General features: G+C 39.7%; 1 protein-coding gene across 1 annotated transcript in view; it reads right to left on the bottom strand.

Moving 5' to 3' along the window:
- COL28A1 (collagen type XXVIII alpha 1 chain) overlaps positions 1 to 14,381 on the bottom strand; it is a 179,295-nt gene that overhangs the window by 51,874 nt on the left and 113,040 nt on the right. Inside the window, exons 26-27 of the mRNA XM_023224880.3 lie at positions 11,817 to 11,885; positions 9,483 to 9,551 (exon numbers count right to left, since the gene is read on the bottom strand). Of these exons, the coding sequence (XP_023080648.2) occupies positions 9,483 to 9,551; positions 11,817 to 11,885 (138 nt within the window). The remainder of the gene's footprint in view (positions 1 to 9,482; positions 9,552 to 11,816; positions 11,886 to 14,381) is intronic.

The raw sequence follows: 14,381 nt of genomic DNA, 5'->3' as shown, positions 1-14,381 counted from the left end.
TAAAACAACAATAATAATATCAGGGTAAAGTAAACAGAATTTAAGTGTTAGAGGATTAAAAATAGAACACCAGTGAAATGTAATCAAAGGACAGTAACTACATTAATTTCATATAATAAAAGACTTTAAGGCCAAAAGCATAACTAAATGCGGGGTCTTAACGAAGTTATCACAACCAATATCCTATTTTCTTTTCTTCTATTTCTTTTTCCATTTTCTTCTTAATTCCATTTCTGTGTTTCTCTGCCTCCAGTTCTCTTCATTTTAATACTGTTTGTTCTTCTCATTTGGCTTAGAGTAGGGTAGGCACTAATTCCTGCATTACAGCCATGCTCATGATTCCCACTCTGACAATGCGAAAAGTTGTTCTGAAGAACTGCTGCTGAAGAAGTTTTGCAAGATTAAAGACAGATTGCTCTGGGGCTATCTTTATGGACTGCCAATTTGAGCCACAATACTCAAAACTTCATTATCTTTCGTTTGTTAGAGATTCTGTAAGTAACCCTGAGCAAGTAAGTTACTTCATTTCCCCTTGCTTCTTATAATTAAAACAAACAGACTTATCTGCAACTAGGTAAGGAAAGGTGCTGATGACTAAAAAGCCAACAGTTGTAAAGTTCTTAAGGTGTTTGTAAGAGCAATAAAAGTCTGTTTAGATTACATACTGTGCACTAATTTGTCACAGAGGATTGCAGTATAAAAGAACATGTCCTTCAACCAGTCAAACAGGAAAGAACTTGATAAGTCTTTGAAGGTATGAGAAGTGATTATTATAGCCCCATGCCAGTGCAGCTACACATGCCAGCCCAGATCCTGCTGTTGTTTTTTCCTTGTAAAGCTAGCATTGATTTCAAAAGGTCACTAAATCCAACTCCTGGATTCTTCAGAACTGTACTTGGGGAAAAAGAATTGCTCTTTATGTAATATTTCTATCTTATAAAAAAAAGATTATCAGAAAAAAAAGACCTCACTTTATATACCTCACATCTCCATGTGTCAACTTTAAATTTCAAGATGCAAATTAAAATTTTGAGTGACATTTCGTTTTTAAGACCTCAAATTGATCAGTTTCCTCTCTCTAACATCTACTCTAATTTGATTACTACCTAACGCATGATTATTTTAAGTAGGTCGTGTGAAGAGCAGCTCGGAGTGATTTGGGAGATGTTATTTAACATCTCTGTGACTTAGTTTTCTATGGCCTACCTCACAGGATGGTGAGGCTTGAATAAAATAATACATCAAATTTACAGAGTATAGTATGTCCTCACCTCTCTCCAGGAGCCCAAAGCTCTAAGTACTAAAAATACCTCTTATCTTGCTAAAAGGAGATGGAGAAAAATGTATACTAGTAACTTACTTCTGACCAACCACTGATGGGTAGGAAAAAGAGAAAATGCCTTTTATAAATTTTCAACAGTGAAATTCATAGGCTATAAAGGTGGTAGCAGCAGCTAAGAGTAACTTATTCATGTCCTTCACTTGACTTGGTTTTATATGGACAGAATCTGTTACAAGAATGAAAAAAAATATATGGTATCTACGTCTTTATACATTAGACAAATATGAGTAGGTGGGTAGGAGGAAGGGAGAAAGAAAGGAAGAAATGAAGGAAAAGGAGAGAAAAAAGACCAATTTAAACCAGCAGCATGCGTACCATAGTTATAAATTATGGACTATTATAGCATGATGAGTAGTTTTAGTATATGACAGTTCAAATGAAATCTTTCACATAATTTTCTAACTTTTGATGATATTTTCAAATCTCCTTTTTAAATATTCAGAATCAGCACATAGTACTGAACAGTGTCTTATCTTTATTACCAAATCAGCAGCCATTTTTATTTTTCTTTTGGAATTTGGAAACTATAGTAAACCTTGAGATAGGGCACCCTATTTAATTCAAAAACGTGATTTCAAAATTTGCTTTTCCTTTTTGTTTCATGGCAGATTTCAGCAAATCTGTGACGGTCATTGTCATAACACAGGGCCTTGTTCATAGCAAATAGGCAAGAAATACAAGCCGGTAATAATGATGATTCAAGCCCCCACTCAACTGAGAGCCTAAAGTTTTCATTCCAAATCTGATTTGCAGAATTGGATATTAAAAATGAAAATTTAATAATGAGATTGAAAGAGGAAAACTGTCTACTATATCCTCAGATTTTGATTTAGGAATTATTTTTTAAAATTATCCTTTCTCTTAACTGGCTTGAAGGAATGAAAGCAACTTGGCCCAGGAGGAAAATGAAAGCGTAAAAGTGAAAAATACAAATGGTCACAGATCCAGCCTCAGTTAATAAATGCAAATGTGCCCTGATGTGTACCACCCAGAGAGAATACCATGGACTCAGTGCTTTTGATTTTGGTTTATAACCCAGGTAACTGTTTTCAATTTGGTTTTAAAAATAATAAAGGTATAGAGATGCTTTCAATGTCTGTAACTAGGTTTGTAGATTTTGATCACCAGGATAATTTTTAGCCACACCATCAATCCCCTGCCACAATTGACTTGGCAGGTATAATCCTAAAACACCAAACTATTTAAAACTTGAAGCCTCTCATGTGGTCTTGACTCCTCCTTTTTATGAAGTGGAGTCATTGTGTGAATTTCAAAATTACAATAAGAGATAAGTCACAGAGGTTAATTCAAAGAAAGTTTCTGGTGCACGCAAACACATCATCTATGCTATGCTGTTAATTGGATAACTTATTGTTTCTATTAATTTCTGAGGTATGTTCAACTTGAATGCAGTGATTTTACTACCACCAAGATTGGTTTTTTCTTCCTTTTTTTTTTTTTAATGCTGTTATTTATTTGCAGTCAAGAAGGAGAAAAAAACCTTTAAGTTCAAATGCTAAAGTCATAATATGAAAATATATGTGCGTTACTCCCTTCATAATTAACACCATTGTACAGCATGGTTATGAGCTTAGAAGATGAAAGAAAAATTCCTCATATCGAAACTTTTTAACCCTTCTGTAGGTACTTACAACTAAGTGTACTTCAAACCCATCCCTGACTTTTTTTTATAAATGAGATTCCTTTTTCCCCTTTAAGTTAAATTTCAATGAATAAATCATTTCTATTTGGCCTTCAAGCATGGCAATTATCTGTGTTGTAAAAGATTCACTCTAACCACAAATCTAGTCAAGTGGATTCTGGAAACACTTTCAAAGCAATCAGGTCACAGGTAGGAGCCAGGCAGAAGGTTGGCAGGCTCCATGTGAGATTTCCACTACAGAACCCTCACATTCTTTCAAAAGTTAATTTTTCTTGTAACGGGAAGCCAGAGGTAGCAAAGACACCTGATTCTATTAAAAGAGCCCCTGGGGTTTACAGAAACACAGTTATTGTGGCACAACTGAGACAAACCAAAAGAAATCTTCCTAAGAAATGACATTAATCTTAACCACAGAGTCAAGAATCTTATAACGCTCCACATTATGCCCCAAATTCCTGAATCAGAGAGCTTTGGAGGGAGAAGCAATTTTCTGGCTGTGCCCATTTATGCTATACTCTGCAAGCTGAGCTGACCCACCCATCTTCACACCCCTACTTGGTCTCAAATGCTGCTGGCATCCCAAGCAATCACCCAGGACTCCAAACCTTCCCTTATTCTCCTTCAGGAGCTTAACTGCTGCTCCTCTTTTTCTCCCAAAATCAGGCTCTTCGTGCCAGCTTTGTCCCCCTCCCCTGATCCTCTCCCTGCTCATCTCTCCCCAGCCTTTGAATCATGGTGCTCCTACTAAATCCCAGGTGTCCCTCATTCTCTGGCCCTGGCTTTGCTGTGGACATGAATGAGCATTTCCTGTTACTTTCCTGGTCCTACCAAAAACCCTAAGCCCCTCCAGCTCTTTGGCCGATTCTCAGCCTGTCTACTGACAATTTCTAAGTCATCCATGAGTAATACTGATGCTGTTTGAAATAAGTAAGAAGATTATCAATGCTCTAAGGTTCTCTTTTTAGGATAGGATAAAATAAATGATGGGATAAACTCAGTCCTTATAAGCCCAGGTGTCTGTGCCCACAGTATCAGGAGAATGATGGGGCATTCTGGAAGTTGCCATGGAGACCACCAAACTTTCTGTTCTCTTCTGGAGGCACCAATATACTTCAGAGCAACAAATAACTTAAAATTTCCATCTTTCCTAGAAACAAGTTAAATTATGAATGGCAATGATTGTTGACTCTTCACCAAACCTCTGGTTCCTTTTCTTCCTGGGCACACAGCGTGACTACCATTCCCAGCCCCTTTGCAATTAAGTACAGCGATGCAACTAGTTCTCACCAATAAAATGTGAGCAGAGGGGATACATGTCAAATCCTGGCCAAGAGTTTATGAAGCAGGTATACCCCTTCTACATACTCCCTTTTTGCCTGCTGGGTGTAAGTGGTAAAGAGGTCCAGCCAATAGAAGAACCATAAATGGAAGACAAGGTTTTATAAAATTCTGTGTGGAAGAAAATCACCCACCAACCAGGAACACACACATTGGACTGTTATGTGAGCAAAACCCTATACTCTGTTTGAACCATTATACATTTGGGTGTCTGTTTGGAATTGGAGCAATGCCTACACTAACTAATGTAACCAACATATTAGGCTTAAGAGCATTAAATCACTTGAGTATTAGAATTGTAGGCCTTCTTCCTGGAAAATACAAGAGGGACTAGCAGAAAGGGAAGGGAAACAGTAGAAATAATAATGTGAATAGGTACAAACATTTTCCACATATATAACCATGTATTACATGCATTACATATACTATCTAATTTCAATCATTCCTCACAACAACTTTAGGAAATAGTACTGCATTATCACATTACTCAGATGTGGAAACTGAGGGAGAGATGTAATACTCAGGAAGTGGAGGAGCCATGATTCAAATCTGTTGACTCCATAGCCCACACTCTGGTTGAATACCAACTCTGTGTCCTAGATATTTTATACAATTTTTTCTTTTTAACATCGTGTAAAATAAGCCTTATTATCCCCATTTTAAAGATTAGTAAGCTGAGATTCAACAAAGATGAATGATTTGTCTAAGGTTACAACTGGAAAAAATCGAAGCCCAGATTCAGGCCAAGATCTGAGTGACTCTAAAGTCACTGAGAAATGAGTCCCTCATTCTCTTTCCCTTACACCACAGAGGTCAGAATATAGATAGAGGGAGATGTCATGCAGAATGTATTTCACTCTATTTAAGAGCTTCAGATGTCTCAGAGGTTGATCTGTCAGGCCTGTGACTGTGTGACCACTGTAGTCATTGCTATTTGTCAGTTTTGGGGACCCCAGAGTTTCTGTTGGATAGAGGTCACCAAATTACCCAGCATGTAATCGAGGCTATTTTTTAAAACTGGTAACAAACTTGTTAGGCTTGAAATAACCCCTCCTTTGCTATAGCCCAACAAGAGGTATCCTCAGCCAGGGGTGGATCAGTCTCAGTCATGTTCAAGTCTACAGGAAGAGCAAAAGCCAGGGGCATGGAAGCTAATTCTCTCAGTGAATAAAGCATTTATGCATAGGAACAATTATAGTAGAGCCAGTCCACAAATCTACCTCATAAAGTCTTTAAAGTCAGGAGGGCTACCAGGAATTGCGTTTATATAAGGACTTCTGGGTCCTCTGAATATAAGTACTAAGGGAATGTCAGGGTTGATCAGGACACTGGAACTGACTTAAACAAGGATAGAGAGGGGGAAACTGGCATAACTCCCAATTAGAAATGAAGAATGGGAGAAGCCATCCACGTCTGTCTCCGTGCTTTGTAGCCTGGGTGGTCCACCCTCTGATCACATCCCTCCTGGCCTCACATTGGCTACTTAGCATATAAAGGAATTCCTCCAGACCCAGCCCCATTCTTTCTCCCTCCTGACTTAATCTGTGGAACTTCTGATATATCTGGAGTCTGTATCTGGGTTAGTGCTGGAGGCTCACAGTGGGACAAAATGGTAGCATCATGTAACTTCCTCTCCTGTGACATGAACCATTTTAGGATTAAACAGCCACAGTCCCATATTCATCTATCCAAACAACAGATATTTGTGTTTGGGAAAAAGCACTGAGGCCCTGAAGGAGCTGGAGTTCCTCTTCAGTGCAGTCAGTTAGACCAGCAAAGGAATGGCAGGAGGCTGCCATGGAACTAAATAAACAGGGGCGAGCCCATTGTGCTCTCAGGGTTTTCCAGGACCAGAGCTACCACAGCAGCAGCCCTGGGTGATCCCAGAACCCCAGGAAAGGCAGGGGAAAGAGGTTCCCAGAAGATCATACTCTTCCACATAGAGAATCAGGAGAATGGGAAGGGGTATGGAAAGAGAAGCCCTTCCACTCCCACATTCCTTCCAGTCATGTCCTTTCATTTTACAAATGGTAGCCAGAGTGAATCTCTTCCAAACTGATCAGATCATTCTTCAGTTGCTCCTAGGGTTAAGGCCAAACTCATTACTTGGCCTATAGGACCTCACGAGGGGCCTGCCTACTGCTGTAATCTAAATTCACTCCATTGTGCCATCCTCTATACTCTCCAGAACCCAAAGTCTATTTTATAGCCTGTAAATCCCGTGAGGACTAAGTTCATATATTTTTTACTCACTACTTTATACTAGCACTTGGCTTATTTGCCTGACATAGGTGGTGCTCAATCAGTATCGGTTGGTTGGTTGAATGAATGAATGACTGGCTGAAGAGCCAATATTCCAGCAACTAAGTTAGGTGAGTGCTGAAGCAAATCACTTGTGATTGCAGCTACAACCCTTATTTCTCCCATAAATGGAAGGGGATAGAGAGACAGAGTACAGTTCAGGCTTCTGTGTTAAAGGTTAACAGCAACAAAGGTTTCCATCAAAGCCTACTAAGCATACACATCAACAGAAGCAGATTTCACTGATTCAAATGCTCTTTGGAAAGGGGTAGGAAATAAGTCAACAAATGAAGGTAAGAAATGAAATTTTACTGTTCCTATATCCTTGAAATGACTCAGAAGAATGCCACCAATTTGGTTTTTCAGTTCCCTCCCTTTTGCAGCGATGGTATTTTGTTGGTGCAATAGTAATTGCGGTTTTTGCCAGGGTCAGGAAAATGAAGTGGAAGTCCTGAGGGATGTACCTCTGCCCTGCTGCCAACTGGATACCAGGCAATCCAATATGTCTAAAGAGGTTTTCCTGGTTGTTTTTGTTTGTTTGTTTGTTTTTTGAGGCAGAGTCTCACTCTGTTGCCCAGGTAGGAGTGCAGTGGTGAGATCTTGGCTCACTGCAACCTCCGCCTCCAGGGTTCAAGTGATTCTCCTGCCTCAGCCTCCTGAGTAGCTGAGATTATAGGCACATACCACCATGTCTGGCTAATTTTTGTATTTTTAGTAGAGATGGGGTTTCACCATATTGGTCAGGCTGGTCTCAAACTCCTGACTTTGTGATCCGCCCACCTCAGACTCCCAAAGTGCTGGGTGGTTTTTTTTTTTTTTTTTTTTGGAAGACAAGTCTCGCTCTGTTATCCAGGCTGGAGTGCAATGGCACTATCTGAGCTCACTGCAGCCTCTGTCTCCTGGGTTCAAGTGATTCTCATGCCTCAGCCTCCTGAATAGCTGGGACTACAGACATATACCACCACATCAGGCTAAGTTTTGTATTTTTAGTAGACGTAGGGTTTCACCATGTTGCCCAGGCTGGTCTTGAACTCCTGACCTCAAGTGATCTGCCTGCCTTGGCCTCCCAAAGTGCTGAGATTACCGCCGTGATCCACCGCACCCGGCCTAGAGAAGTTTTATGAGTGAGCCTTAGAGCTCACTGCTAAGCAGCATCAGGCTACAGCCCTAAGTGAAGGAAAAACTTATCTCATTTCTGATAAGATGAGGATAGTGGCAGCTTTGATTTTGGTTCTTTCCTATGATGGGAAGCTTCAGGACCTGGTTCCATCCAGGATGGAGTTTGACACAGCATAACCCTGAGGGCATAGGGATGGGCAGGAAGTCAGATAAGTTATAGTTGGTAAAGATTAATTAAATACAACCCAGGTGAAAATGAGGAAGTATTTCCCAGATAAGAGAGTGGAGAAAACCGGCCCCAGGCCTAAAGAGGTGGCAGCAATAAACTAACAGCATGTGTGAATTGAACTTATGTTGGTGACAAGACCTGTGGGTTGGCATAGGTTTATTCCCTAAGCAAACTCATGTAAAACTGTGTGTACAGCACTACCACCTTTTAACCTTAGAATTTAAAGATTAAGTATGAGATTGGTGGTGTTTATGAGAATGCAGAGTTTTGCTATATTTTCTTTTCAGGGCTTGTACAATATGGGCAACGTGCCTATTTGGCCTTTGCTTGGATACTCAGCCCGAGAGATGAACAACTGTTATTTAAAAGACCTGCTATAGAAGCTCTAGACATTGTGTGATAAAACTGGAGATTTAACACACATTCTATGAGTTCTGCTCTTGACTGAGCTCACTCTCTCTACACAGAAGTAGGCGGTTTAATTTCAACATGGGATTTTCACATTTATTATCTTAAGCTCCTACTGTCTCCTACTTACTAAGTTCTGCTATTTGAAAAGCAGTTTATTTTTAATGTTTCCACATTTTTAGAATCAATCTCAATCATCCAGAGGTGAATAACTCAGTTTCAAAGCTTAAGCATGGTAAATATATACGTAAAATGAAAAACCAGTTTATGAGGGGAGCAGCAGTGGAATAGGAAAAAAAAGAGAGTGAACCGATAAGAACAACATCATCATCAACATATTAGCAGCAGAAGAGGGAATATTTTAGAATTACATAGTAACCTTTAGATGCCAAATTTGTCTACTGAGACATGAGAGACCCTAAGAGTCTCATTATGCTGGATAAGCTTGATGCTGCTGACACAGAAACAAAGTGACATGCAGATGGCTATGAATTCCAGTAACACAGATTTAGGGCCTAGAACAGAGGTTCTCACCCTGGCTGCTCAGGAGAATCCCTTGGAGAGCTTTGAAAGCTACAGCACTCACGCTCTACTCCCAGAGATTTGGATTTCGTTCCTCTGGGAAAGGGCATTAGTACTACTCAAAAGCTCCCCAGGTGATGCCACTGTGAACTAAGATTGGGAAGCCCTGGGCTACCATGGAGGATACAGGTGAGGAAGGTGAGTGGGGGAGAGCGAGAGAGTGAGCACAAGTGAGAGAGTGAGCGAGCAAGAGAGAGAGAGAGACAGCGAGCAGCTGAGTATAAATTCTCCATTCAATTCACAAAGAAAGGAGAGCAACAAACCATAGAACAGTTCAGTTTTGCACCAAGCAATTTATATAATGTTTAGCATTTGCTAAAGGATTGTACTCATACCATTTTTACACTTCCAGATGATGTCTCTAAATACTGGATGCCATTTAACTGCTAGGCTCACAATAAATCTATTTCATAATAGCCATTTTTGTGTTATCTACAACCTCTTCTGCCCATCACTCTGGTGAAATCAGAGGTGACTCCAGCACAACCCCATTCACTTACTTTAATTCCTTGTGATCCATAGCCAGGGGGGCCAGGAGGGCCAGGCAAGCCTTTTTGCCCAGTATCACCCTGTTAGAAGATGGGGAGAATTTGAACACAAAATGTAAGAAGATCAAAGAAGAAAGAGTGTTAAGTATTACTACTCTCGGCTTCATTCTTACTTCAGTCTAATCAGGACCTTCATGCTGCCTATAAGCTACTTCTGACTTTACTTCAAGTGCTTCCCCAATATTTTTAAACCATAGAATTCTTTGCAAACAAAACCTTACATATAATCCAAATAAAAATTAAGCAGTAAGCAGAGCTGCTTGGCCTAAGCAGAAATGGAGGCCCAGGGCCTCATCTGCTTGGGCCCCCTTCACTGCCTACCATGAAGCCCAAGAACACCAGGGCTGCCCTGCACCACGTATGGAAACTACTGACATGTGGCTCCATATAGCTTTAAGATGTTGCTCCATTTCTTTTTTTTTTTTTTTGAGACGGAGTCTCGCTGTGTCTCCCAGACTGGAGTGCAGTGGCATAGACTCAGCTCACTGCAAGTTCCACCTCCCGGATTCATGCTATTCTCCTGCCTCAGCCTCCCAAGTAGCTGGGACTACAGGCACCCACTACCACACCCGGCTAATTTTTTGTATTTTTAGTAGAGACAGGGTTTCACCGTGTTAGTCAGGATGGTCTCGATTTCCTGACCTCATGATCCACCCACCTCGGCCTCCCAAAGTGCTGGGATTACAGGTGTGAGCTACCATGCCCGGCCTCCATTTCAATATAAGGTGTGATTTCACTGAGACTGCAGTTAAAGATTCAGCGGATATCAATGTCCAAATTTTTAGGAAAATATGTAGATGAAGCAATAAGCAAGTGTAGCATTTCCCAGTATCTGTTCATAAACTGAGCCCATGTTTCTTTGGAAACACTTTGTGGTGGAATAAGATTGGAAAATAGCATGCGCTTTCCCTTGGAGATCTCCAGTGCACACTAATACAGTAGATTAATGGCTCTAACAAGTCCCACAATAAAGAAATTAGTGTAAAGTTGCTTATCCCAGAAGTTCCTAAATTAACATTGGATGGAAGAAACCTTCAGAAATGCTGAGCTAATATAAGTTATTGTATAAGTCAGTCTTTTTCTTTCCAGTATAAAAAAAAAGCTTGATTTTTTTCTGATTATAAGAGGAATACCTGCCCATTGCAAAAAAAAAAAAAAAAATTAAACAGAAATAAAGATGACATGAACAAGAAAAACAGACCCATCTTCCCATCACCCAGTGATAATGACTACTAACATCTTGAGGGGATTGTCATCCATTTAAAGTGATCTAGAAGGTTCAAAAATAGCACACTGCCAAAATGGAGTTGATGGACAAAACAGAGATAAACTGAGAATCTTGGTAATTCTGGGATGCTCAGTAAAATCTTTGACTCATACAGCCTTCTCCCTCTCTCTTCTGAGAATGGGCTCTAATTCACTTCTGCGCATTTTCGGCATGAATATATCAATTCAAAATTTGAATTTGTGGTAGGTGGTTCGTTGACATCTATTTTCCCTATTGAACATGCTTGCTACTTCTTTACCCTACGTTTGAACAAATCAAATAAATTTGTTGAGCAAGTGAATGAACAATTAAAACTAGATTTCTCAAACTCAGCACTATTGACATTTTTGAGCTGGGTCACTCTTTCTGATGGGAGGCTGTCCTGGGCATTGTAGAATGGTTGGCTGCATCTCTGGACTCAACCTACTACAACAAAAAAAAATGCCCCTAGATGTTGCCACATGTTCCCTGAGGCCGGGGAAGGGAAACAAAGTCTCCCTCTCTGAGAAACACTGGATTAAAAGAATAAAAGGATGAATAACCACCAAACTGAAGAAGACATAGAAAGGAGGGAATATGGGCCAAAAGAAGTTGCTCTCGTCTTCTCCAGGGACAATCAATCTAGACCTTTGCAATGACGCCCTGCCAGAGTAGCTGTGGCACACAGGGCACAACACATCAGCAGGTGACCTGGTAAAAGGCCACCTGAGGCACCTCCGCCAAAGTAAAGATGTGTTTCTTGATGATGGCACAGCCTCTAAGAAACCTGGAAATGTTCTGAGCACTCTGCAATTAAAAAGAGGCTGACTTGCTCATTTCTTTTGGGGGAAGTAAATGGCTTTATAAATTCAAATGTTCTATTTTATTGAATGTTCACCTAATACTAAAAATAAGAGTTTTCATCAGTCATCCAGAAAAAAAATAAGTCAACACCAAAATGAACACTTACTATGAAGCTACTGTTCACTTGTCACTGATGGTATCTAACCCTCACACAGAGCACTGAGCTGAGGACTCACCTTTGGCCCTTGGGTTCCTATGCCCCGAGGCCCAGAAGGACCTGGAGGGCCTCTGACCCCAGGTTCTCCCTGAAAAGACACAATGAATAATAAGTTACTAATTTTTTAAAGACTTTATGTTTTTTTCAATATATATATTTTAATATAAAAACTTCTTGAATGTGACTAAGGTACTAATTGAACCCCCCTCTCCTAGATCACTTTTATATTACCACTTGGGCAATCTTCAAACCAACAGATCCAGGTCCATTTCAAATTAATCAAGTCAATTAACTTCTTGGCCACATTTACTTTTGTCAGAACTCTCTTCTCTAGAATTTAGAAAAGTATTGTGAACAGAGGATGGAAGAAGAGACAAGAATAAAAAACAACCATTAAGAAATATAATCATATCCTGAACTAGTTGCTTTTATCATTGTATGCCACGAAGATTATGCTATTTGAGTTAGAGATTGGCTCTATGATGTTTCTGCCACCTCATTAATTGGAACTGCAGGGTAAACTCTAAAAAGGATTTTCAGCTTCACTAAGGCATGACAGCTTCATAGCTGGCAACTATTACCAGAAAATTGGTGGGACCTGATGAGAGTAGGTGAAGCCCTGTGGCTAGACCTACTAGAGATGCTAATGATGAGAAGAAGCAGAGAAATAAAAATCACTTCATTAGCCACCTTCTCTATTCCCAAGACAATGCTACGCATGTTCATATATGTTATTTGATGTAATTTAGTACTCACAATAATCCTGCATTATAATGGTGTCTAGTTTATGTAACTTCCCTGAACCTCAGTAAATTCATCTCATATGTAGAAAATAATATCTGCATTTCATAGGGCTCAGAATTAAGTGAGACAAAGCTTATAAGTGCTTCTATCATGATTTTTACCACAGAATAGGCACTTAGTATATGTCAGCTCCACCCCCCTATTTTATTAAAGCGGAAACTAAGGTTTGCCCAAGTCTGCACAGCTATTAAGGTGCAGGGCTAGAAGGATGTAGAAAAACAGGAACCCTCATAATTACTGGTGTAGCCACTTTGGAAAACCATTTGGTGGTTTAAGGTTCAACATAAATTTGCCATATGATACAGTCATTTCACTCCTACATACACACCCAAAGAAGATAAAAACGTATATCCACACAGAGACTTGCATATGAATGCCCTTAGCAGCATTATTCATAATAGCCCAAAACTAGAAACAGCCTAAATGCCCATCAACTGGTGAATGGACAAAGTCCTGTAAATTCAGGAATAAAAAGGAATAAACTATGAATAAATGCTGTAACGTAAATGAACCTCAAAAACATTATTACTAATGAAAGAAGCCAGATATCTTATATATGACATTTACCAAAAAAATCCAGAAAAGGTAACTCTATAGAAACAAAAAGGAGATTAGTCACTGCCAGCGGCCAGGGATAGCAACATGGATTAACCATAAATGGTCTTGAGGGATTTTACTGAGGGGATAAAAATGTCCTAAAACTGATTTATGGTGATGGCTGTATAGCATAGTAGCAAATTTACTTAAAGAACCACTGAATTTTATACTTAAAAAGGATGAATTCTATAATGTGTAAAATATGCCTGAATAAAGTAATAAAGAATAAAAAAGAACCAGGGTCAGGCTTTGAAATATCTCCCAAGACCTTTGCCTTAGGTCCTGTTTTGCCCATATCCTGTTACCAGCTAAACAGCTTCTAGCTTCCAACATTGCAAAAACCATAAATTATAAGAAATGTTGAAGTTGTTTATCCAGAAAAACAGTCCATCTTTAATTTACTTTCTACTTACAAACTCTAAAATACTTCTAGATAACACAAGCCCTTAAAAGGACAGGGGCCATTTTAAAACTGTACTTTATTATTGACTTAATTCTTTTAATATCTACTTTCATAATTATGTATTTCTCTTTTACTTACAGGCCACTTTTAGTATACTGTCTCCATCTGTTCCACTTAGTACTCAGCTCCTTTTAAGGCTACAGGTGCTAATTATCTCTTTAACACCTCTCTCCTACTGACTCCCATCTTTGAGTGTCCCCAAGTTCCTGCTGGCTGAAAGGATCACTCCAACATCAAGGGCTCCAAGCAGAGAACATGAAAACCCTGTAGTACATACATTTCCATTATCACTCCTTTCTTGAGTACCTCTGAAGTACCTTCAAAGGGAGTGTAAGTTCACTGCCTGAAGTTCTCCAACTGCACCTGACTGATTCATATACTTTGCTACATCTTAAAAGGGACATGTCTTTTCTCTTCCAAACATTTTGACACCCTCCAACAAAACAAGGAAGCATAGTTAAATAAATCTTACCCAAAATCATTGAATGTTTTATCAACAATAACATTCCTCTTTGCTCAGTCACCCCAACCTACCCCAGATTTGATGGCTTCCTCTCATTCATTTCTGTTTGCCTGTGCCCTTCCATGATGAGGTGAAAAGGTTAGGAAGGATACAGCCAGGTAGGGCATGGTGGCTCAAGCCTGTAATCCTAGCACTCTGGGAGGCCGAGGCAGGTGGATCATGAGGTCAGGAGTTCAAGATCAGCCTGGCCAATGTAA

Source organism: Piliocolobus tephrosceles, chromosome 8, assembly GCF_002776525.5.
Source record: "Piliocolobus tephrosceles isolate RC106 chromosome 8, ASM277652v3, whole genome shotgun sequence".
Taxonomy (NCBI): Eukaryota; Metazoa; Chordata; class Mammalia; order Primates; family Cercopithecidae; genus Piliocolobus; species Piliocolobus tephrosceles.
This window is presented reverse-complemented; position numbering and strand designations above follow the sequence as displayed.